This window comes from Triturus cristatus, chromosome 4_1, assembly GCF_964204655.1.
Source record: "Triturus cristatus chromosome 4_1, aTriCri1.1, whole genome shotgun sequence".
Taxonomy (NCBI): domain Eukaryota; kingdom Metazoa; phylum Chordata; class Amphibia; order Caudata; family Salamandridae; genus Triturus; species Triturus cristatus.
In genome coordinates this window covers 675,318,521-675,346,187 of record NC_140585.1, presented here as the reverse complement: position 1 = coordinate 675,346,187, position 27,667 = coordinate 675,318,521, and the positions used below count along the sequence as shown (strand labels likewise).

The 27,667-nt window shown below is 43.5% G+C and overlaps 1 protein-coding gene across 2 annotated transcripts in view; it reads right to left on the bottom strand.

Moving 5' to 3' along the window:
• Positions 1 to 27,667, bottom strand: part of CTTNBP2 (cortactin binding protein 2) — a 636,925-nt gene that overhangs the window by 246,559 nt on the left and 362,699 nt on the right. For both annotated transcript variants that reach the window (XM_085653125.1, XM_085653124.1), the window contains exons 7-8: positions 22,104 to 22,254; positions 15,253 to 15,507 (exon numbers count right to left, since the gene is read on the bottom strand). In XM_085653125.1, coding sequence (XP_085509251.1) covers positions 15,253 to 15,507; positions 22,104 to 22,254 — 406 coding nt within the window. The remainder of the gene's footprint in view (positions 1 to 15,252; positions 15,508 to 22,103; positions 22,255 to 27,667) is intronic.

Below are 27,667 nucleotides of genomic sequence, written 5' to 3'. Positions count from 1 at the left end.
CCTTCAGGTAGGCCGCTCCCCGCGCCGCACAGCACCACCTGTGTGTCTGTGCCCCAAGCCCCGCTGCTGCCGCTGCTGGCAGTTCGAGGCCAGTGAGCTCTCTGCGCTCGTTTCTGACGGACCGTATTTTGCCTCTGCCCTGGTTTGTATGTAATTGTATTTTGCCTTCTGTTCTGTTTTTCTGGTTTGCACTGTGATTTTGTTGCTTTTATCCCCTTTGCCTTCTGTATCCCGCTCTTCACTCGGTTCCCGCCGCTGCGTCTCCTGCGGCCCTGCCCCCCTGCTTTCCCATTTGCCACCCCGCTCCTGCCTCCCAGCTGCTCCTCCCTCCAACCTCCCCTTATATGGCGGCCGCGCAGCGGGCGCGCCAAAGGCACGCCTAAGGCAGGCCTGTCCGCACCTGGACCACGCCCAGCGCCAGAACCTCTGGCCCCCGCAAACGCCAAGACGCCCATCTCCGCTACAACGCCAACACCCTCCACGCACTCAACACCGGAAGATCGCACGCCTGCTTCCTGGCTGCCCCAAAGTGCACCAAAGGACACTTCTCCGGCCGGAGCTGCAGCTTTACCAGTCTCCAAGCCACCAACCCGCCAACCAGGACAGGACCCAACCACCTCAGATGCACACTACTGAACACCCGCTCCGCACGCAAACACGCCGTCGAACTCTGGGACCTGCTCGACACATCCTCCCCGGACGTCGCCTTCCTGACAGAGACCTGGATGAATGACTCCTCGGCACCGGACATCGCCATAGCCATCCCGGACAGCTACAAGTTCACCCGCAGAGACCGCACCAACAGAGTAGAAGGAGGAATCGCCATCATCCACAAGTCCACCTTCAAGGTCTCGACCAACTCCGACGACACCCTCAACACTGCCGAACACCTGCACTTCCAGATCCACACTGATTCCAACACCACCCTCAGAGGAACTCTGATCTACAGACCCCCTGGACCCTGACCTCAGTTCAGCGACTCCATCGCCGACTTCATCAGCACGCACTCCCTCGCCTCCATGGACTACATCCTCCTCGGAGACCTGAACTTCCACCTCGAGAACAACAACGAAACAAACTCCACCACCCTGATCGACAACCTCGGACTCCGACAGCTCGTCAGAATGCCCACCCACTCAGCAGGCCACGTGCTTGACCCCATCTTCTCCGCAAGCTCCCACGTCTTCTTCAGCCACACTACGAACTCCACTGGACAGACCATCGCTGCATCCACTTCACCTTCCGGAAACCCGCCACGCACCACCGCACCCAACAGATCCCCCGCTGTTGCTGGAGCAAAATCACCGAAGACCAGCTAAATACCGCCCTCGCCCAAAGCCCACCCGCCGACTCCACTGACCCAGACGCCGCCGCCAGCAACCTCAGGCGCTGGATCAACGACTGGGCCAACACTCTTGCCCAGATCAAGAAACCCTCCAACAGACGCACCAACAAGAATGCCAGAATGGGGAGAGGGAGGGATGCCGGAGAGCTGTTTGGAGTCCGGGCTTTTTAGAGAAGAAATGGGGGTCCTTGAGTCTGCAGCGCTTCTTAAGGTACATAGTGAGAAATACAGTATTCATGAACATGCTCAAATTTCACAATCTAATTTGAAGATTTAATTTTGATTGAAAGAGGGATTGAACAAGCTCGGCCGCGAACGCGACTGTGCTGTGTTTACTTAGGAACATAAGCCCAGATCAAGATAAGGGAGTTATGCAGCTGGCACAATGTGTGCATCTGCTTGCTCCCGAGACCCCTAGGCTGGGGGAGAGAGAAGGCGGGACATGCAACTGCCTTTGGCCAATTGCGTGCTGTCTTTCTTAGAAAGACGCACGCAAAGGCCAATAGCGAGAAAGCAACAAAAAAAAGCACATGCACAAGCTTGTGCTCAGAGTTTAAAGTCCTTACTAGAAGCCTCGCTGAGCAGCGCATGCGCACTGGCCCCGGCGAGACCTAAACCACCTCCACCTCTTATGAAATCACACCAGTGAGTGGAAGAAACTGCCTACATAACAAATATTATCATGACACTCTTACCTAAACTGAGAAATACACCCCATGTGAACCCATTCCTGTGCCTGTCATTGCCCATTTCACGGTTTATTTTTCAAATACTTGGTTTGCATGACTGGTTTGGATGGTTTGGATGCCCATTGAAAAATGAATTTACGAAATAAGACCGTTCCATCAGTTTTCTCATTATTATTCCTTTCAATTTTCTCCAGTTTAATCAGTAATCCACAGTTGATCCAATTTTTTTTAATCGAGTCTATTTCATCCAAGTTCAACAAATGCCTATCCAGGCTTTTCTTCTAAACATATCGGGATTCACCATTCCTCACTCCACGACGTAGTTCAAATACCCCAATGCATTTAGGGCAACAAATGCCCTTCCTCAGGAGTATCCACCAAATAATTAGTATTGGTGGAGCACCAAACATCACTGCCTGTGACAAGGGACTTTGTAACGGTGGACGTGATAGAGGTTGTGAAGGTAGAGCTTCTGCCAATGCTCTGCAACCATCATTTACTTTCTAGGTCTTTGCTGGCCACGGCAGAAAATCAAATATTGCTAACACATCATAATGTTAGTGACCACCACCATCTGTTGCTGAAATGCTGCCACTGTCACCAGTTTGTCCTACCCATACATGTACAGATTGAAAAGGGTAAGAATTACAATGGGATTGAGGCTCTCATAACCTCATAGAAAGCTATTGCAGTTACGCCATTTGGCATGAAAGCTATTGCTCATTGGCAGAGTTATTGCAAAACAATTAGACCGGATGTCATCATGAGCATCACTTTGTCTGAGAGGATCCTAAGATTTTCTTAGCAGAATCAGGAAGAAAACACTGCACTGCTGCAAAATGTACTCGTCCTGCTGCCCTCGGTGCTGCTTAGGGCAATTCGTCAGACTGATAGGAGTGGATCTCAGCTAACTATCCAAGGTGGTGACAGCTATAGATGCTTGGGTTTGACTATTATGATGCGTCACGTTACACCTGGTTTTGCAGAGTGATACTTCTAACTGTCGTGATACTGGTGCTGCCTCTGTTGTTCTGACCAAGAATGGCTGCAGTGGCATGATTGAGTATTGCTGTTGCGTCACCAGTGATGTGGCAATGATGGTGAGAGTATTCGTTTGGCATCAATTCTGTCTTATTAGAGACATCTTTCTATTTGTATATCATTTCTAAGATTTAAGACTATCCATAACCAATGGTGACTTGTTTAGTAACCAGTGGAACGCCAAAGATACCCAAATATTAGTCAGTGTTCACAAAAAACAGTGGTGTGTACATGGAAACTTATCTTTAAAACCAATGACTAGCAGTTTTGAAACCTAATAATTCAAATACAATTTAAGAAAATTGCATGCAAAATATTTTAATTCCTTTGAATCCAATGAATAATTTACTTGAACAATGGCTCACAGTCTCCTTTAGTTATTTTTTTATGAACACTAAGCCATCAATCTACAAAAGGATACACATGCAATGATACTAGCCAACTTTATTGATCTTATGTGTCAACATTAGGTTAATATACTAGGATATATGAATATTTTGACTGCAGATCAGTCTAAAGTCAGGGTTAGAAGAAATTGATAATTTTAGTTTTACACAAATTTCTATGCAAACCGCCCATTTTAAGTGTCATATTCTGAGATTCGAACTCTATTTTGGTACCAAACCAGGTCAGCATGCTATTAAGTCTTCACCTCCACCAAGAAGGAATTGGAAAAGTAACTCCAAGCTCTGATCAATCAACATCTGGATCTCCAACAGAGATCCTTATCTACTTGGAAGAGAAAGCTATAAAGCCCCTTGCCGGCTACCCCATTATAGAACTGCAAACTCAAAACATTGCATAATATTTTCCTGAAACATTACAATGATGAGCTATACACCTTAAAGTGATTGTGAAGACAACTTCAATGTGTGGATCAAACTTTAGCTTCAAAAAGATCGTAATGTCTACAGGATTAATGTTTGTACCTACAAGACTACTATTCTTACTGCTAAAAACTCCAACTTCCAGTGTAGGGTTACTGATGCTCAAAAGAAAACTTTCATGCCTATAAGAAGCTCATAGTAATGAATAAATCTCAACACAAGCCTCCATCCTCTAAGGCGGTTTGTGATGAGTTGAGCCCCAACTTCAAAGTAGGCATCTTAGAGCAAGCATAGATCCCCACAAAGCTTTTCACTCCTCAAATGTCCACACAAATCACAACTCTCCACCTGCTGTAATTGAGCTTTCACCCACACTATAGCCACAGATATCCATAATCCAATAAAAATTGTTCACAAAATCTGCCTCTTCAACAGACATCTGTAATGCATATGTTTTTAACTTGATCCTTATCATATTACCAACCTGACACCATCACGCTTCTCCTAAAAACAGGCGCTGACCTTAGATTGCCCGTATTATAGGCCTGTCTCTGGTCTACCCCACATTACAAAAGCACTTAGGGTAATTGTAACCAAGTTGGTAGTCATAAGCCTTGAGAAAATTGAATTATAAATGCATTATTAAATTTCTTCCAATCTAGTTTATACCCTCAACATGATACAGAAATCACTCTCCTTAACATCAGAGAAGAACTACTTAAAGCAAGAGCCCATGGTCAAGTCTGTGCTTTATCATTACTGACGTGTTCTGCAAACTTCAAAACCCATTTTACCTCTCTCTTGCCTGTCTAGACTCCATGGGTAACCAGCCTACACACCTATCAAGGTGGGCAACTTTGGTCTGTTCTTTAAAAAATACTCCCACTTCTACACTTGTGCTGGTTCTCCAAAGAATGCCTTAATTCTTTCTGTGGTTCTATCTCACCTGGATTAATAGAACACCCTCTATATTGGCTTCCCTAGCAGTGGTGTCACTAGGGGGGTGCGGACCGCACCGGGTGACACCAACACATGGGGTGACACCACACCATCGGGGGACTGGGGGCGTGCTTTCCAAATGGAGCCACTGACTTCCTTTAGGCCATCCACCTGACGCATATGCGCACTTCTCCGTGCCAACACAGACACCGAACATGAAAGGAACCACTGCAGCACCGCGAACGCAGGAGCCTGGTGTACACAACTGACACACAATGAAGAAATACAGGTAAACAATAAAGAAGGAAACACAAGGGGGCCGAGGGGAGCAATTAAGGAGAAAACAACAAAAGTAAGGGAGCGGAAATGCCATGAGCGAACTCTAGCAAGCATCGAAAGAATCACAACAACCAATGCTGCAAGGCGGCTTGCCCAGGCACACGTGTGAGCTTAAATGCTCTGTTTGCCACTTACAGCCCTTAAGCGTGCCCGTGGGAAATAATCCCTACTGTGGCTCGAATGCAATGTTATTTCACGCAGACCGCCAACATCGGAAATAAACACAGGATGTTTTTGGTGGCCTAAAAAAAGGCAAACTAACACAATTTCCTTGACACCCCTGCTTTGTAAACTTGAGTGGCACACTATTATTACTGACAATTGCGTCTGGCAAGCTGTCGCTCCCTTGTGACGTTAAGTCGGCCACGAGTAAGGTGAAATAATGGCAGGTGTCAGGGCCCTTCCGGATCAGAAATCTACTTCATTTGACCACTAAACTTGAAGCCGTTTGCCGCCTAATAAACCTCTGGCTTGCCTGTCTCCCCACCGAGGAGGCAGCTGCCTGTCAAGGGATGTTCTCGAGGGGAGGGGCGACCAGCGCGGCAGCCCCTTTCCAGTGGCGTCACTAGGGGAGTGCGGTGGGGGGTGCGGACCGCACGTGTGTCACCAAGTTACCGCACTGGGTGACACCAACCCTAGTGATGCCGCTGTTCCCTAGCCAAGTTACAAAGAGTCCAAAATTAAGTAGCTAGCCTAAAATGCAATGACCCTATTACACCTGCCCTCGAGATCACAATTCAAACAACTCTGTCCCTATTCCTTATTTCTCTCCATAACACTAACTGCATTAGGAGAGACTTTTATCGATATCAGTTTGCTAGGTGCTTATGCTCGGCCTCCACTAACCTACAGACAGGTTCCTACATATAAACTCAAAAGATTTGATGTAAGACCCTTCCATGTTCAGCTCTCTGAAGCTAAATCCGTCAATCAGGATTTATAAAGAGCAGCTAATCACCCGATGGGGTATCCAGGAGCTTGCGGGTCCTGTAGGTTTATTCAAACAGCCAGATCTTGAGGGCCATGCAGAATTCTGTAAGAGAGGTGATGGTCCAGAGGTGCGTGGAGAGGATGTTCCAGATCTTTTCTGTGATATGGGAGAAAGAGCATCCTCTACTTCTGCTGCGGTAGATGCGGGGAGTGCGGGCGAGTGAAAGGGAGGCAGCGTGGTCTTCTTAATCATTAGTGGAAGTCCCGGTGCTGGATAATGTAGGAAGGTCCTTGGTTGTGTAGAGCCTTGTGTGTGTCGGTCAGCAGCTTGAATTGTCATCTCTTCTGTACGGGGAACCAGTGGAGTTTCCTGAGGTGGGGTGTGATGTGGGTTCATTGGGGAACGCCGAGGATGAATCTGGCTGTGGCATTCTGTATAGTCTGAAATCTCTGTAGGAGCTCCCTGCTAGTTCTTAAGCCTCAAAGAGATCTAAGATTCAGAAAAACTGTGGAAACCCATCATTCCCCCTCATCCCACAACCTGTTGACTTCTGGAACAGATACCACGTTTTAAACAAACTTCTGATCATTGCCACATATTTATCCTTGAATGTTCAGGTGCTTGGGTTAATTTTTAAGGCATTTTCTTCTAATATAATTGCTAGCTTTAAGGTATTTTCATCTGGATAAGGTAGAGAACACCCCAAAACTAGGCCTCAGCAAAGAATTTGCCTTATGTCCCAGTACTATGGATGAGTACCTAATGACATACAAATCGTTTTGATCTGCTTACACTGCTTGCTTCTTGCACGCTCTTTCCGCTAGAGGCTCAGAGAAAAAACATATCTAGTATGGAAGTACTTCTTAAAAAACATACTTAAATAAATAATAGATTTTCTTAAGATGTTATTAAGGTATCCACCACATGTAGAAATTACCATTTAAACAAGCATTTACAATGCAATAGGTCTCACATTTGCGAGAATTTGAGCTATTGGCATTGCAAATGACAATGCCTTTTATTTATGTATTGGTTTTGAAAACTTAAATAAAAGGAATTGTCATTTACAATGCCAATAGCTTAAACTCTCGCAAATGCGAGACCTATTGCATTGCAAATGCTTGTTGTAAAGTTGTCTTCAGGAGTGATTCCCAAAATACTGTGCAGGTAAGGCTTGTCTGGCACACCACAAGCTTATTTGAATATTTAATTAGTGCCCTTCCAGAAATCTTTAGATTTTCACCAAATTTGTGTGAAAATGATGTTCTAAAGTATACCATTTGCAACTGTTTTTTCAAAATATTCTTGGTGGGACACCCGGAGTCCCACAACCTTTCCTAAAGAAGGTTACACTAGCTCAATTCTCTTGCACATGAAATCAAATTCAAAGACTGCATTAAGTCCAATCACTTTTCAGGTCCACCAGCTGCTACTGATACTATGCCTGATTGCATATTGCGCAGTCCCATAGGATTCTCCTCTGCCGCTCTTAGTTGTACTTCCCAGCTCATTTTGCATGGCTGGTTATACAATGCCCGTTTTATATGGGTTACTTTCCGCAGCTCATCTGTAGATCCCACAGAGCATATAACAAGGGTCGGTTGTATAACACACATTCCTATGGGTTGCTCCTTGTTGCTCATGGACATACACGTTGGCTGGCCGCATACCGCCCACTCTCATTGGTGTCTCCACTGCCACTCCTGGGTGGATTCATCAGTCCAAATGTCATGAATGGCTGTACAATGCAGATTCCAATGGGTTGTTCCATGTCACGCCTGGGTGGAGTCCTAATGCATATACCACAACTAACCATAAAATGGCTACTCCTTTATCAGTCCACGGTTATCCAGACATCCAATCAATCCATGGTTATCCAGACATCCAATTTACCATCACTGATAATATAGTGCCCATCCTATGGGGTTACTTTCTGCCTCTCCTGTGTAGACTCCACAGAATGTGATATAGATGATGCAAGATTGCACCTCAGAAGGGTAGCATCCTTGACTTCCGGGCATTTGGTATGTCCCATTCTCAATGTGGTTTAATCTTTGCAGCTGTTTGCTACACACACTATACCCTGTGATTTGAGCAATCTTAGTACTGATACTCTAATAATGGTAGGACAACTGGAAATATGCGATTTTCCAACTGCAGCGATTTTTGCATGATTATAGATTTGCCGCATATGTCATATAATGCATCATCTGCTGCATAATCTACAGATTTTACAAAAAAAGGTAATTGTAGCTTGAATAGTTCAAATGGTACTAAAACTGTGGCTGCACATGTTGCAGTGCAGTGGAAGGACCATTGCAAAGGTGAACTGTTCATCTTTTTATTGTATATTGCTATATTTGGGTATTAAATGAGGTGCAACTAATGCCCAGTGTTAAGAAGTGTCAAAATGACAAAATAATGAAGTAATAATATTACAAAATGTGCCGCATTATGCTGCATAATTTGCCTCTTCTTGCTGTATAATTTACTTGACCCTGCCACATAATTTAGTCCTCCCTTGCCGCATACTTCCAGTGGCCCTGTCTACAAGTAAGCAAACCTTTAGCATTTGATAGTCTCAGTAAATTATTGTTTATTCCTGTCACCAATTACTGTTTATTTGTATATTTAAAAATGTTCAGAGTTGTGTAATCAGTGCCAAAGTTTGTGTAATTCCGCTTCCTGTGGGACCAAAGAGCATGTCATGTCATGTCATTTCTGCTAGCCAAATAGTTTGGTTAAATGATGCCACTCACCCTGAGAAATGTTTCTCTTTTAGCATTGGATTTTTATCATTTTAAATCTGGGAAAAAGCGCAGAAGATTGGCAAATACATTTAGTGGACGGATAAAAATAATGCATTTCATTAATGATATCTTTTTACTGTTTTTTTCTTGTAAACACAAGGAAGGCTGTCAAATATACGAAATAACACGGTCTCTCAGTTTGATCATTTTCTATTTATTCAATGTTCTTCTCTTCTACTGTTGTCATAGTCCATGTTATTGTATGGTTAATAAAATCCAGTAAAAAACAAAGATATGGGACTTTCTAAATAAAACCATATAGTCAAAGCATCGCTAAATACCAGCAGAGAAGATTCTACTGTAATGTAGGCTTTATTTTTAAAAGGTAGCGTTGCATGACACACTTAACCACAAACATGCATCCGACGCAGTCAGGTTAAACAAATTCCCAATTAAAACCAATCCACCATATTCTAATCTTGATGCCGTCAGAGAGGCGCTGACAAGGCCGGGTCAAGAGGTGAATATCAGGTCAGGTTTAGGAGTCAGGCTACCTGAAGGCACCTCCTTTGATGAATTGGCAATTTGATCCAAGGTAGTTTACTTAAGGTCTCGGGTAAATCTTTAGAGAGGTACCCCTCTGGGGGGCGAGGAGCTGCAGCGGACAGCGCCATGTGATGGCGGGTGGCGCTGTTTGTTTTGGCTCGTTAACTGTCGAGTCGCCAATCATCTGAACCCTTCTAGAAGCACTGAAAGATTGCACTCCGCCGTGCCGGTGACATGCTGCTTTTCTACACACCCTTTCAAGCTGCGCGAGTCCTCTCAAAATATAAAAGTTCCCTTTCCAAGTCTGTCACTCATTTAAAGAGCCGTACCTGCTCGCGAGCTTAAGTGCTCTACCGAGTTCAAAGGATGAAAAAATGGCGTCCATCTTCTTTGTTAAATACTGGCGTGATTAACCAATTATAAGATAGAAAAAGTACAGTGCGCAGAATATCCCCAGTTACGTTGCACCCTGCATCTTTTTTTCTGTGCAAGATGGCTGTTCAGACCTGAATAGTGCTATATGACAGAACATCTGTTGTTTTCAACTCATGGTACATCCTTTAACCAAGTAATAAGTCTTTGAAATGCAATAGGTCTTGCATTTACGCGAGATCTATTGCATTGCAAATGGACAGCATCACGGACAACTGGAGGGAGGGCGGGGGAGAGAAGGCACGGGCGACGGGAGGGGGAGAAGGCACGGACAACCGGTTGAGGGTAGGGACGGGGTAGAAGGCACAGACAACAAGAGGGTGGGGGGAGAGGAGAAGAAGGCATGGACAATGGGAGGGAGGGCGATCAGTGGAAAAGGCAAGGACAACGGGGAAGGGGGGGGGGGAGAAGGCATGGACAACAGGAAGGAGTTTTGCCAAGGCTCAGTACATAGAAGTAATGTCATCCAAATACTGCTGACAGAAATTAGTGGCACACGGATGGCTCAAGTGAGGAGCCTTCATCATCATCTTTTTGGTGGTTTACCGGATTAAACTAGCAGCCGGTTTCTCTAAAAATGCTATATATGAAATTTGGTCAGCCTTTTTGCACATGAATCCATAGAAAACATGCATGACCAAATAAAATATCTGTTTTGAATTAAATTTGGAGTTAGACAGTAACTGATCTCAAATATCTGTTTATTTTCAATTACATGATTATTGACAAGATATATTATTTTCCCTTATAAACTACACATGTTGAATAATTCATGAGCACAACTTTTTGATCACTTGCAACCTAAGCAGTCTTTTCTAGTGTGGCATTTCCATGTTTGCATATACCAAGTGTGAGGATAGGCATGTGGAAACGTGTAATATTTTCATTAGCATAAGCAACAGCCATTTTGGCTGTGGTGTCCATTTTGTTTCCTTCACAATTCTTTCATATTCTGCTGTTTGCCTTTTCACTCTGCTTGAGTCATCTATTTTAGTTGACCTCCTGACATGGCTAAACAATGTACGTGATGGGGGTTTGTAGCTGCCTGTGCACCTGGTCTTAGATGTTATCTGTTGACTGTTTACTGCTGCCATAAGCATTCCTGCTCCCCCTCCCTATTTGCTGACCAAGTGGTTATCCATCTGCCCTTGTTTGGCGATTGCTATTTCTAAACGTGTTCTTTCCATTTCTGTCCACATGCTTACATTGCAGAAAACCAGTATATAAGAACAATGGTTTGTGAGTTCAGGGTACTACCTCCTGCAGCACTTGAGAGTGTTGTGTGGACGTGGTCGCACTCATGAGTGATTAATAAACTTGTTATTTTATTTCATCTCCAATGCCAATCTCTATTTTGTTAGTCTTTAGACCAGTGGACGAGAGGGTGACCCTGCACCAGTGTGCTCACTTTTGGGTACATTTCCACAGGCATGTCTGTCAGTTTAAGTGGTTTTAACATATGTATTAGTAAGAATACATTATTTAACAAATGTCTTGGAAAGAACAAGTGGCTTGGTCAACTGTTAAATGATGTGTGTAAAAGCGAAGTTGCGAGAAAAGTAGCGATGGGTAAAACAAACACTTCTCGAAAAATGGTGTTTGTGATATCACATGAACTAGTGCCACTTGGATGATGGGATGATAACTCACTAAATTATTGACTTTTTTGCATCTGCTCAATTATGTAGGACAATTGTTATTGTTTTATCCTTTGGATATGGCGGTATAATGAGATATTTGTAACAATTATTTTGCTAATATTTATCGGCAAAAAAATTGATCATTAGCTGGGGAAGAAGTGAGTCCTACCCAGGAAACAATCCAAAAATCATCTAAGGTCAAATACACAGAAGACATTATTTAAACCTAGAATCAACCCCTAGTGGCTATGGCACAGAGCAGACAGGCTTACCTTAGAAAAATGTGTCAAGTCTTTATCAACACTTAAACTGTCAAAAATTCAAAACACAACTCAATAAAAAATCTCACAACCAACTTTTAAAATTTAAGAAAATAAGTAATGAAGAAAATGACACCAAAATGACAAAATTAAAATAAGAGGAACCTGAGATATGAATTTTTTAAATTGTAAGGCAAAAACTGCCAAGGAAAAGTAAAGCATTAACCAGAAATCACTGGTTCACGGTTGCCTGGGACCTAGGCACAATTTCAGGGCGACTGTGATGGAGCACAGGTCAGATCACAAAGTGGGTCGTCCAGGTCAAAGTATTTACCCTCTGGCTTAATCTTTCTTATGGAAGTCAAAATCCTCCTATGGGGTAAGATTGAAGGCTGTATACGCTGAATTCCTCTCGAGGCCAGATGGCCACTGAATAAGGTTCTACTGAACATTGGTTTAGGGAGGAAAGCTCACAGTAGCCACAGAAGTCATCTCATCAGCAGATACTATTCGCACCTTTGCCCGAACAAGACTTCTACCTTTGGACTTTGTCTTATTTATGGAGCTCAAAATCCTCCAGTGGTGCAAGTTTAAAGCTGTGTCTGGCAAAGATATATTGAAATTGGACACCTTTGTTGCAAGGTTCCACTGATGCTCTGGAGGTCTTGGAAGTCCAAATTTCCTGCCTTTTAGGGGTAGTTCCTCTTAGCCACTTCTAAGGCTCCCAGGATCGCAAGGACAACACTTAGAGGAAAGAACACTCTCCAGCACAGTCCACCAGCATGATGCAGTGCAGTTGTAGTTGTAAAAGGCACCTTGCAGATTGGTATGGGCCTGTAGCAAAATAGGAGGTCAGGGAACTGACCCTTGAAATCCACAAAACAGGAGGAGGTCCCGCCCTTGAGGTCTCCTCAGAGGTCCAGCCCTCTTCTGCTCCGCCACAAGTCCAGAAAGTGTCCTGAGAAGCAGAGGGTGAGGTGCCGCTTTTCTTTAATTCACTAGCCAGTGATGATGCAGACTCTTGGACACTCCTGGCACATAGTTAAAAAGTTATGAAGGGCAAACCTTCCCACTTTTGCAGCAGACCCTCTTTGCCTCTCTGCAATTTATCCCACGGTGCAACATCCTCAATAACTCCAACAGAACATACTCTGGCTGCCCCTGGAGGAATCTTGTGGGCAGTGGTTAATTTGTAAAAAAATAAATACGTGCCAGGGCTCTCACCAGGAGGCAGCTTGCACCAGCCCATTTCTCTTGTTAGCGCTGCCCAAAACTGAATCAACTACTAACCATGAAAGTGGGGAGAGGATGTGGTCTAATGGCCAGAGCTGCCGACTTCAGAGTTGGGGAACCAGGTTTGAATCTCGGCATCCGGTTCAACATCCTGAGATTCTTAGCGAATCACTTAATTTCCCTGTAAATGAATGGGTCATTAACTGGTGCTCATGAAAAGCACCAGTGTTGGTGATTAAGTGCCGGTTCTGAGCACCGGAAACCACAGGCTCAAATTATGCACTGCTTGTGGCACAAAGTGGGGTGTGTTTAATGTAATGAGCAGACTCCTGCCACTAAACCACTCTAAACTGTTTATGGGGTCAGCTTCCTCCTCCTGCACTGAAACTAAAGCCAGGATGGTAAAGTCTGTTTTGGGATAAAAAAAAATACCCCTCTCCTACAGGCTCTCCTTATCACTAAACTATAAAAGTACATATCCCCCTCTCATCACTTAAGTTAGCAAATCTCCTGGCCACTCCCAATCTACCATGCCTGAGGTAAGCTCGGTCACATTTCATCCCTCCCCACCCACCTCAGAGCCATCCTGCCAGGACAAAGCCATTGTCTCTGCTCTGAGAGCAGTATTTCCCACCTCATCAAAGCATCACTGACAGGCCACATGCAGGCAGGTGAATGCTAATTAGCCACAGGGGCTTCAGGTGAGGAGGTCTAACTTTTTAAAATTACTTTCCTGAATATTTATCAAGAAACCAACTTTGAATTGGATTGTAATAAATAAATATTAAAAACAGTGTTTGGACTGTCACTGTAGTGTATTCCAAACGCAATATACAAAATTGACATGTTAACTGTATTTGAGATCTTTCCTCATTGAACTAGCAACAGCTCTAACAGTGAAAATAACTTTTGGGGCTAGTCGCTGTTGGAACAAGCAAACATTAAAGTTGTGTTTTAATAAATACCAGACACCCTACTTTGTCGGCTACTAAGCCTACTTATGTGTCACTTTGTTACTATTTAAAAGTAGAATTCCCCTTCTATTCCCCTTTCATTTTAACAGATCGGCCTGAAGGTTTAAAAACTGCAGGAATCAGGCTAAACATATAGGCCTGAAGCTATATTTTTCTTGTCCGCCTAGTGAATGGCACAATAGGTGCTGCAGTCCACAGGTGACATTTCATTTTCTGAACCATTGGAGTATTTTCTTACACCATGTACTGTGGCCTTACTGGAAAGTTAAATATGTAAATTGAGGTTAGCTTGTTTCATCACGTTTTAGGGGTTAGAGCACTTGCACTGGAGACTGGACAACAGTGCCCCAGTTCTCAGAGTTTAAATATAAGAAAACAGCACCAGCAGATCACAAAATAAACAGGGGTGACCATGCAAAAAGAGGCACTTTCACACAGTGTGTTAATTTGTTAATGTTTGCTCTGCTGTTTTTATATGGCTTTGTGGGTCACACCCGATATTAACTTAATTTGACTGACTGATAAAACTTTCATTTTTCAGTACATATGCTACAATGCCAGATAATCGATAATCCAGAAAATGTCACATTCGCCATTATTTAAAAACATGTATTATATTTTCAAGCTCAACAATAACATTCAGCTCCCAGACTTCTTGAATACATTTACTTTAAACAGATCAAAATCTTGCTCCGACGCATATATAAATATGTGTTGTACGAATGCACGTAGCATATACAAGCAGTTCAGGATTCTTATATATCGTTTTTGGGGGGACTTCGCATACTTGGGAGCTTGTACAACTCCTCCTCTGTGCTTTATGCTATATTTAGATATAATTAAGCAAGGAGCAAAGTGGAAAACCACCAAGGTGACATACCAAACCTCCCAAATCGAAGTGTCTGCAATTTTGTGATGCATCGTTTAAATGCAGTAAATTATAGGAAAAACAGATCGAGTGTAAATTTTTAAATGTTACATCTTTGAATTTTTGTGCATTATTTTACATGCACATCAGTCAATAGATTTAACATTAACTGTTATCTGTAGTGCGGGTTCGAAGTCAAATCAATATTGGACAGTCGTTTTGTGCTTCAGCATCATTGCAGAGCCATATATGCTCTGCAAACACCAAAAGTGACCTTATCAGCTGAGGAAGAAGCAGCATGGTGTCTGTGGCTAGTGTGGTGATTGTGCCTGCAGCTGCTCTCCTGATGTACTTCATTAATAACAAACTTCTTCAGCAAGAAGAGTTACATTCAAATGAACCAGCACATGGCCAGCATGAGACTCCAAGGGGACAAACCTTGAATCCTTTCGATGCCGCTATATGGGCAGGAGTCCAGCCCTCATGGTCGGCGTGGTTGAGGAGGTTCGCAGAAACAACAGGCTTTGCTTTGTTACTCGAGTCGTGGTGTCTGTACTCTGAATCACAGAAGCCTAAATCCGGCTCAGCATCATTATGAATGCTTCCACCGCCAGCTGCATCATAGTACAAGAGCAGGTTGAGGCTCTCTGCGTTACCAGAATTCACTGCAGCATGAATTGGGGTGCGCCCCTCCTGCAAAGGAAAGCAAATTATTCTTTGTTTGTACTGATCACATCTCCAAAATGAGAGTTTTTCAGTGATGAGTAATACATTGACCAATAGGACTGGTGCGGTGGAACAGAATAACATTGTGAATTTATGCACATGCAATTGAATGAATAAAGCCTGGATCGCTGCGGCCTACACAGCGCGCTAAATTTCACTTCATTTCACATATACAAGAACAATTAATCATAACTTAGCAAAACAAAGGAGCCCACTTTCTATCTGAAAATCTTTCCTGTGGTTTTGTATCTGAATTTATGGTAACCCCTCAGAATGTTCTAATGCAGCACAGATTAGAGAAAGCTGCTGTTTTGTAGCAAAATTTAAAAAAAATGTTTTTTTGTAAAATATATCCTCTTGTGGTTGTAGTCTTCGTTGATATAATAAAGAACATACAATGACCTTGCAAAGCCTTACAAATACCAACATTCAATACCCAGACAAATCGCTTATGTGGGCTTACTTTTCTTACAGACTTCCTTTTTTAGGTCAAAGCCTCCCTGGAAGCGTAGCTGTTTGGTTTGGCAACGACATCTTGAGGACATTCAGAAAGCTTCCATGGGAATGCTTTCCAACCACTGCTTACCATTAGCTATGTAACTCTCATTTGCTTGCTTTCCTATTTTCTGCTTTAGGCTGTCCAGCTTGTATTCTTTCACCAGTACTAAATTTCAGTAAACAGGCCTTTAAATCTTGTTTTTATCTTGTCACATTTGCTGAGCATTCGAAGACAGAGACCAAATGTCAAGCCCTGTTTTCCAGGGAGCTTTGTGTTTACTTTTCTTTCTCTGACTTCAAAGTGAGAGGATTTATGTGACAATCATGCTGGCTGCTGGGGGTGTGCTTGAGGAAGGTTTTACAATGTTATTTTTTTTTCCAGCACCCAACAAAAGTGTAAATGACCTGTGCAGATATTTCAGAATATGTCAGAATTAGAATAGTGCACATGAAACACATTCTTTTTTAGTAATACTGATGTGTGGTGGAAACAAATATTTTATGATTAATACAAAGCAATACATTAGGTGATGATGTTGCCCCAGATTATCGTTTTTGTATTGTATACTTTTAGCATTAAAACTGTATGTCTGTGCAAATATAATGGTCATTTTAATTGAAGATCTTAACTCTACACTGCACCACACAATACTACGCCACTGCACACCATGCCACTCCACACTGTCACTGCACTCTATGCCCCTCTTCTCTACACCAATGCTCTCTATCACACACTATTCTACTATACACCACTGAACTCTTTGCCACTGCACCATACCATGCATACTCCACTTTGTCACACTCCAGACTCTACACTCCGTGCAACTGCGTTCTATGCTTCTTAACTATACACCACTCTACGCCAATGCACTATACCCCACACTATTCGACTATGTGCCACTGCACTCTACACCATCCCACTCAGTGCCGCTCCAATCTATGGCACTCCACTCCGCAACACTACACTCTAGGCCACTCCACTCTTTGCCACTACACTCTGTTATGTACCATTCCATTCTATGCCTGTGCACTCTGTCCCAATCCACCTATGACAGTGCCCTCTATGTCAACCCACTCTAATCCACTCTGCACTCTATGCCTCTCTGCTCCACTGACCTCTACCATGCACCACTCCATTCCACACCACTTCACTCTGAAACAATCTACCCTATGTCACTCCACTCTGTGCCACTGCACTCTACTCTGTGCCACTGCACTCTACCACTTTGCTCAAAACTAGTACACTCTATGCAGCTGCACTCTATACCACTATACTCTACTCTGTAGCACATTATGCCACTCCACCATACACCACTGCACTCCACGCCATTTTTCTCTGTCACTGCACTCTACTCTGCACTACTGTACTCTACGCCACTGCTCTCTATGCCACACCAATGTACTCTATGCCACTCTGCTATACACCACTGCAGTCCATTACAGTGTACTCTGCAACACTGCACACTGCTCTGTGCCACTCCAATCTACGCCATTTAATGCACTCTGAAACACTTTACTTAAAACCAATGCATTCTATTCCACTGCACTCTACACCACTACAAGCTATGTCAGTACACTCTGCATCTCTCCAACCCTGCACCACTCAATGCCAGTCCACTCTAAGCCACTCTAAGGTACTCTACAATACTGCACTCTATGACAAACATATTACTCTACACCACTACACTCTATGCCACTCGATTCTAGTCTGCATCATTCACTCTACACCACTACACTCTACCCTGCACCATTCCATGCCACTCTATTCTACTCTGCTACACTTTACACCACTGTACTCTACACCACTTAATTCAAAACCAATACACTCTACACCACTATATTCTACTCTGCAACACTCTATTCCACGTCACTCTACACCCATATCAGTCTGCATCACTTTATTCTGCACCACTGTACTCTACACAAATGCACTCTACGCCAATTTCCTCTACAACTCTGCACTCTACCAGCATCCACAATACTGCACTCTACGCCACTGAACTCTGTACCATTTCACATTATGCCACTGCACTCTACTCTGCACCACTTTACTCTAAGCCACTCTACTGCACTCTATACCACTACACGCTATGCCATTCTGACTGTGCACACACCACTGCACTCCATGCCTCTCTACCAGCGTCGGATTGGTAACGGTGCATGCGGGCAATGCCAGAGGGGCCAGTGCCGAGTTCCAACTGTGGGCTGCTTTTTGGAGCAGTCTGGGGGGCAGATTTGGTCGGTGCTGCTGTTGTTCGGATACAGCCAGCGGCCAGGTGGGTGTCTGAGTGCCGTTCTGGAGGCAGATGGGCGCTCATTACCTCATGTTTAGCAACAGGCAGAGGCATCACTTTCTTTCTCTTGCAGGGCCGGCCCATTAATGTATGCATACCTAGCGGGGTCGGGGGCCTGAGCAGAAGTGGCCTCACTTCTTTTCAGTCACCAGTGTAAACTAATCCGTGCATTTTTTTGTATTCACCCCCCGCCCCCCTTTTTTTTTATAAATACAATTTCGCAAAGCAGTATTTTGAGGAAAGTCAATATGCAAATGTGGGCCACTTTTTTTTTTAACTTGCCCGGGCCTATTTTGAATCCCAATCCAACCCTGCTCTCTACTCTATACCATTCTACTCTATGCTAGTGCACTGTATCCCACTCTCCCATTCACCAATGCACTCTACTCCACACCAGTCTAGGTCACTCCACTCTACTCTGCACCACTACACTCTACGCCACTCTACTCTGCATTCTACACTGCAGCATTCTATGCCAATGCACTCTACACCACTACTCTATGCCACTATACTCTACACCAATGCACTCAACACCAGTCTACCCTACAACTCTGCACTCTACCCTGCACCACTATGCTTTACCCTGAACCACTCCACTCTATGCCACTTCACTCTACTCTGAAACAAACTACGCTATGCCACTGCTCTCTATGCCACTGCACTCCTAGCTGCTTTACTCAAAACCAATGCACTCTATGCCAATCTACTCTGCACCACTGTACTTTACACCACTTCACTCTAGGCCACTCTATTCCGCTCAACGACAATCCACCTAAACTCGCTCTACTCTGCACCACTCAGCTCTATGCCACTCTACATGCCTATGCACTCTACGCCACTACACTCTGCAGCATTCCATACTACTTCAATCTATTCTGCACTCCATGCCACTACACTCTATATCACTCTATGCCACTCTGCTCTACACCTCTGCACTCTATCCTTCCACTCAGAACCAGTCCACAACACTTCACCCTATGCTGAAACAATCTACTCTACGCTACTGCACACTTCACCAACAATCTACTCCAAACCAATGCACTCTACGTCAATCTACTCTACACCACTGTATGTTACCACCACTCCACTCTATGACACTCTGCTCCACTCTATTGAACTCCCTTCTACAACACTCTACTCCCCTCTCAGCCACACTATAAATCTACTCCACTCTACAATGCCCTATGCAACTCCCTCTATACTACTTCATGCCACTTTACTCTACTCTATGACACATTTCTCCACTCTACACCACTCCAATACAAACTATGTCATTCCACTCTGTGACACTCTATGCCACTTGACTGTACAGCACTCTACTCCACTTTATACAACATCTAACCACTCCTTGACACTCTATGCCACTCCACTCTACGCCAATCTACTCCACTCTACGCCAATCTACTGCACTCTACGCCACTCTACTCTAAAACACTCTACTCCACTCTATGCAACACCATCTATGTCACCCCACGACACTATACCATTCCACTCTATGAAGCTCTACTCCATTCTGACACTCTAAGCCACACAATGCTAATCCACGTTATGCCCTTACACTCTACAACATTGTACCCCTCCACGATTCACCAGAACACTCTAAACAACTCCACTCAACTCTGCATCACTCTACGCCACTACATAACACTCCACTCCACACCGCTCTCCTTTACCCTACTAACTTTTAGCCACGCTGAACAGCAGACATGCAGGGCCCATATTGCTGAAATGTCCCGGGAGTGCAATGGGCGTTTGCGCCCACTTTGCATGCCCCAGGGCACTTTGGTATTACAGAATGGGTGACAGACGATTGTGCAACCCCTTCTGTAATGCAGATAGCGCTGGCGCCAGTGCTATCCCAAGAGGCCATTCCCTCAGTTGCATGGGGGTGTGCACTTTCTTTCTTTGTGCATAGCGCACCTGTTTGTAGGTGCGCCTAGGTGCAAGCAGGGAAAATGTGCCCTATATGTAATACAGCCTCTGGTGTACAACATGGCTAATACATAATTGCATAGATAAGACCTATTGGCTTTGCCAATATAGGTTTTCTTAACCTCTTCTGTGCCCATGACGAGATAGTCTCGTCATGGAGCACGGTTGCGCTGTGCCCATGATGAGACTATCTCGTCATGAACCCCACCCACTAATACAACGCCCGGCACAGGAGGGGGAAAGGGCGTGGCACTGAAGGGGTTAATTGCTTAGTAACTGAATCTCACCATTTCTGTAGGTTTTAAGGCATCTTGAGGTCATCGCTAACTTTACCTTTCTATAAACAGACAACAGATGCACAAATTATTTTGGGACACTTTAAAAAAACAAGACAGCTATTTCCCTAGCGACGGTGAGGCAACACGAATGATCAATGGCTTGATATTTACTATCATATATTTTAAAATTCACTCACAACCATTTAAATTTAAACTTTCCAACTTCAGTTCAACTTACGTTCTTTATCTAACTTTAAAGATAACGGAGTTAAAAAGAGGAAAATAACCCTTTTGGGACTAATTAAAATATTTAGTCTCTTTCATGAAGTTCATACAATTAAGATATTTAGGGCATACTGACAGAGCAGTCAGTGCTCAAGATGTTGATTTCACTACAACTACGTTAGCTCTATCTTGTTCTTCTGCCAACACAAACATGTCATGTAAATGTTAATGTTGGGATCCGAGGATTCATAGCTCAAGCAGCTGAAAATATATAGTCTAATGTCCATTTTTTATTCACAGGTCCTTGTCATTGGTTAGAAACGTAGCCATCCACCTATGATGTTTCACTTAGCTTGCAGAGTATCGCAACATAGGTGTGTGCAATTTTATTTATGTTTGGTTAAAAACACACTATGTGAATGAACCCTTCGAGTATTCCTCTACATCTAGATCTTGTTTGCCTGCAACCACTTCTGTGCTATTAACCTTCTCTCTCATTTGTCCATCTTTTAATAACACTTTAAATCCAATTCGCAGGTTTTAGTCATATGTCAAACATATGACTGTGCACACTAACACTTAAAGAACTGCACTGCCCCTCCATTTGTACTTGCACAGATTGTGATAAATATGTCAATATCCACGTCCAGGCCAATTTATACTAATTTCCCTATTTATTTCGAGATGTTGTTTCTTAATGTTGCCAATGAAGTGGTCTCCTACTAATGCATTTGTTGTATATAAAGTGGCAAAAATGTGAGTTTACTATTTTATCCTTGTAAATTTTTACTTTATAATATATATTTTTTTTATTATTGTGTGGATCAATCAGTATTTTTCATGGCTCATGTTGTACACAGACTCGAGTCACTGTCTGCACACATTGTTTGTGCGTGTGGACAGGCTTTCCTCTTGACATTCATGCCGAATTCATGCTGTGATGACTTTCTTGACCACTTAGCACCTTCAAGCTCCAGCTAACCGTGACAAGGCAAAAACGAATCCTCACACTCAACCCTTGCCTGATAATGGTATAAACGTCTGCACGGCTAACATCTGGCAGGATCACTTAATCTGTTTGCAGCCACATATTTACAGGGCAGCAGTATGCAAACCCAGCAGACCTTCATGAATGGCGTGACAATTCACATTTAGTTACGTGTTTCCGGTCAAGCACTTCCTGTCTCTGTTCCATATTGTTTGCAGAATGCATGCACACAGAGAACTCTACCACACCTCCCCCAAGAAAAAAGGAAACCAGGAATGAGTAAACATCAACGAAGTACTTAAGAGTTCAAAAAGAAACTAGTTCTTTAAAATATACAGTTTTACTTACAGTGGTTATGAATCCCCGATCTGCTCCAAGTACCAATAACAGTTTGATACATTCATTGTTTCCATTTTGAGATGCCAGGTAAAGGGGAGTCTGTCCTCTCTCAGCAGCATGGTTAATGTTTGCATTGTATGCAATTAATAATTCCATACACCTAGAGCAGGAATGTTAAATGACATTAGAGCATGTTCAACTGAACCCCAATCGAGTTAAAATATTGCCATGACATCAGAAACCAGTACATAATTTGTAGAAGGATAAATGCCGGTGCCCAAACCTCTGCTCAGAAGTTTGCGACCGGTACCGATGCATCATTCTAATACCAAGGCTGCGTAGTCCGGAGTCCACCTCATTCCTCTTTATACAACTATCAGACACTTCATGTTCCTTTATCTCACTCCTGCAGGTCACTGCTTTCTCCATTTGTGAATGTTTTTTATATCTTTCTATTTCTTTTTCCTGTGTGTGTTTGCTGTCTCTTGCTCTTCAGAAATGATCAATGAGTAAAATTAAGGGCCCATTCTCAAACATGAGTGCCAGTGGGCCCACCGGCAACCACCAGCTCAAATTACGCACAGGCAGAAACACATACCAATAATGTGTTTGCAGGTGCAAAAATGTTTGAAACTGCATGCTCAATATGGTTTCAGAAACAGGCAAAGGGAAGGCACAAGGCAACTGCTGCATGGTGTTTTTTTCCCCCATGTGAGGCTCGTCAAAGGTAACTTGGCAAGCGAGAATTGGCCTCCCCAGCGCAATTTTCTCAAAGAGGGCAGGCGCAACTATCTGCAGTGAGAAAGCAGCCGTTCGAGTTGAAAATCTGCTCGAGCAGCAGCAAAGAAGCAGCGCCCTCTGGCACGCCACGTGGTGCAGTTCACACTGATTTTGCAGCACGGAATAAGCTCCCGGGGCTAAACATCAGTGTGAGCAGCACGATGGGCTGATTCCGCCCACTCGCGGAATCTTACAGAGTTTTCGTGTGAGTAAGACTCTGCGCATTGTGCCCACCCCTAGCAATACCCCAGATGCCATAACTTTAAGGAGATGTCCCGTTTTAGTAGAGTTGCAAAGAGGTGCAACAGAGTTTAGGATACAAAACTGCAGACTATTGCATTTGGTTGTAGAACACATGCACCATTTGGCACATGGTGTGTACTCTAGTGACAGCAAGACTTTCTAATATTCCAGCTTGTGGAAAGGGGAAAACAAAACAGATTAGAAAACTAAAACATGCTGCTAATGGGAGCTAACGTATTCATATAATGAGCGCTTACACTATAGGTCTGAAATCAAATAGGGGCCATATTTCGTTATGTGGGAATTCAGCTGCATTTTGGGAACATACGCATGAAAATATGAAATGCAAATATAATCATTTTATAACAAATGTTTCATAGAACATGTTTTATTGAAGCAAATATTGTTGAGCACATTTCCATTGCACTCCTCAGTGGAGCAAATCCATGATTTGGGAGGTGAAATTTAAGTGTCTCCTGTTCTCAGGCCCACATCACTGCACCCGACAGATGCAAAGTATCAGCTCTTCTGTTCTTTCCTGCTCACATTAGATGGTTACCATCATCGAGGACATGGAGCATGGACGTAGAGGCAGTGCATAGAAGCAGACTGGGCCAGAACACCATGCTGGGAATCCACACGTCAAATGGTGGTGACACCCTACTGGAGTCTTCAGCACCAGATGCGTGACTGCTTATAGGGAGCCCACCTGCAGATATTTGCCACAGTTTCTTCCTACACTCATGTACAATAGAATAGGATCACTTACACTGCAGAGGAGCACCCAACCATTACAGAAAGTATGTATGCCTGAAAAAACACTATAACTCAGTATGAAAAGTGGACAGTGTTTCCCAGATTGAGTTCTGTAGTCGATATCCATCCCTTGTGAGAATTAACATGGAGCTCATCTTTCTCCATTGACCATCTCATCTGTTCTTCACTTTCACTGCAAGCTCTGGGGAGCAGTAGCTTTCACTGCTTTCAAACAAAGTAGTGCCTACTCCATGTTCAATATCTTAGTGTCTTGGAGCACACTTTCAGAATTCTATACTGCTCTCTTTGAAATCAGTGCTCTAGCCCCTGGCTGTCATCCCATGTAGCTGGAAAATCAGAGCTATGGTGGAACAGGGCACCAGAGAAGAACTTACTCAAAGCAGTGAAAAATAAGAATCAAGACAACAATTAAGTGACTACGCATAAGCACTCCCTATTCCCTTCCCGTGAAATCTGGGACAGTCTGTGTTGGACGGCACTGGCTTAACATTGTATTTAAACTCTCTGTTACAGTTCATGAGGTGGACTCCACAGAGAATACGAACGGACATTATCCATATTTTATAGTTATTAAATATTCTTCTCTGAGGCACTGGCACGTGCCAAAATTACTTTCACTGTGTGATTTTGTGTTCTGGGATCTTCATTCAGAGTTAAATATGACATTCTTGCTTACCTGGCTATCTAAATCACGAATAATCTTCTCATCATCAAAGGCAACATTTCTGAGTATGTAGGAGATTATGTGACATTTCACCTAGATGTAAGTAATTTAGATAGAACAAAAAATATGAATTCTCAATTTGTTTGGTTTGATTAGATAGGATAAGGACCTTTGTTATTCAGGGGTGGCTCCTCCGTTTGAGCGGAGGAGCGTCGCCCCAAAAATAAAAAGGCCCAAAAAAAGCCACAGAGATTAAAAATAAATTGGCAATAAACTTAATATATTACCATTTTATTTTTCATACACCCATCCTGAACAGTGTCAGGACAGGCCGGGGCCTGCTATGTGACAGCAGAAGGAAGGGAAGAGGGCGGGCTGCCTGGGCAGTTCAAAGTGCACATGTCCCGTTGGCCGGCGGCTTGCAATGGCCAGCCAGACATGCGCACTTTGAAATCTCTAACCTCGCTGTCTTAAGTCCAGGCCTCCTGTGCTCTCGGAAGCAATGAGAGAGTTAACAGCATGAGAGCAGCACCAGGATTGGTAAGGGGAGTTGTTGAGGGTCCCACGCTGGAGGCAAAGCCGAGCAGAAGAAAACCAGACAAGAGTGAGAAGGACATCCGTGCAGGCAAGTGCCATTTTATTTTTATTATAATTTGTGTATATGTAGTCACCCACCCATTTGCCCGCCCCACAACTCTCTAGTGCTGCCTGCTGCGACAGTTTGTACCTCAAATAATGTATTACCTTTTGCAATCGACAAACTTGAATGAGCATACCCATGATTGCTCAGTCTATTTTGCATGAACAAATGAAACACCACCACATAATAGGTGCATGATTGCTCAGACAATCTATTTTGAATGAACAGGTGAAACACCGCTACACAATGGGTGGCGGTGATCTCCAGAATGCCATATTTATCTTCCATTTACTTTTCATTGCAGTGTATATTGCGCCACTAGCTTTGTGAACTACTGAGGACCTCGCACAAAAAAAAAAGATTTCCCCACAAACTACACTGGCACTGTAACCATGTTCAGCATTACAGAATAAGCAGATTTTGGGCTGATGCTTCCAGGCCTAAAACCAGCCTTTAGTAAGTTGCAATAAAATTTCCCTTGGCTGGCCTTATTCCATCTAGTGTTGGTGAGGGAGTGGCGGGGGGGGGGGGGGGGTCTGTTGCGAAGCACAGTATCATCACTTAAAGGTAGGAAAGACCACATTAGTTGCCATCTGAGGGTCTAGAACATGACCAGCAGGACTTAAGGTCAAGCAAATCTCACATACTCATCCACTGCTAGACACACCATCAAGGACTTTTTTCTGTATTCATTCTTTACTAAAATGTACTGTTCGTTCAGAATAATATACCATTAAACTAAGCTGGTGATAGATATTATGCCATAGGACCCTTCTGGAAGAGTGTGCTTTGAGTAGAGCAACTACAAGCTTCCAAATGATGATTCTGAATCACACATTTGAGCAGAAATACGTATTAATTTGCTTGCAGTTTTGAAGTTCCCAAACCCTGTTAGCTTGGTTTGCCCACATTTGTTCTGCACTGCGGTCACAATGAGAAGCATAGGTATAGAGGTGGGCATCAGCGTTCGATTTTACAGTGGATTTTAGTTGCCTTTCTAGTTGGCTTCCATATACAAGTATAAGAAAAAGATTGAAGTGCCTCATGTACAAAGGGGGTTTCACACTTGCAACCCCACCTATTTTGTAAATGAAAGGTTTTATGAACACTAAAATCCTTTTACAAACATACTTAGGCCATTTATTGATTTGGAAAAGATTTTAGGAAACCATACCCAACCGTTACTTGAAAGAGGTGTGTTTAGGGAGTTTCTTCCAAATACTTACTCCTTTTTAATTCATGTTTTCAACTGAAATCCGACATTGAGGCTTGAATAAATTAAGGTTTCTTTTTAAAATGAAATGACTATTAGTGAAATCCCATTCCTAGGCCCAAAAATTCAAGCCATAGAATTGCCACTGACTCCGGTTTATCTACTCCTGGCCTAGTCCACCTATTAGAATCATAATTCCGAGAATATCTCCTGAAAAAAAAACCTAATAAATTCACTGGTGAAAACCTTTAGTTTCGAATAATGACCTTGGGAAAATACCTCCCATGTGTCAAAGGCAATTCCCTAGTGGTCATTAATAGTTCATTCCGGTATTCCAAATTCACTGTTGTCTTAAAATGTCGGGAACTGACCACCGGGGCTACCTGATACACATTCTGGCTCCCGGGAAATGCCAGAATTGGTTCAAACTCAAGGTGCTTTGCCTATATGCAAGTCCTCCTTTTCTTACATTTCTACTTTCACACAACCATACACATTTTGAGACACTTTCTTCATTCTGGCCTTTGTCCCCCTATGCCTTTTCATCTTCAGAGGAAGTATGTCACAAAGGTCTGTCACATAAGAACAATTGTACAACTCTGCAACTTGTCAGCCATGCATCCTACTTTGACTGGGATCATCACTATAGCCTGATAACACTGCCGGGGCTATAAAGCTTGAAAAAGGCCCTGAACTCAAGTTATAGGCCTGAGCTGCAGCGGAGAGCCTATAACAAGGTAGAGGGCCTTTAACAATTAGAGCATCCTGAGGCATAACGACTTTAAGGCTATTAGAACATTTCACCCACTGAGAGTAGAATATGCAATATTAAAAAGAGAGAAACATAAAATCAAACATTGGAGACAGTATAGCTACCAAATTCCTCTGGGGGGGTCGACGACCCCGTATAGCACTGAACCGTTGCCGGATCCCGCCCTTCGTTGGGGGCATGGGAATGACCAATTTGCACCTATACTACCTGGTGACCCGCCTTCTCACAATCCACGACTTGTTCAATGGGGGGGTGGTCCGATCCGGCCTACAGGCTTGAGCTGAGTTAGCTGGGTTTGCCCCAAATCGAATCCATGATGTACGGAGGATCAGTAGCTTCCACCTTACTGGATTTGACGCGTACTGTGCTTCTGGCCTGGCGGGCATCACTGCGCCACACCCAATGGACACATAAATTAACCCAATATACGCCTCTCTGGCACAGTACTGGGCTCCGAGATGTTAGTGGGTTGAAGGGATTTTGT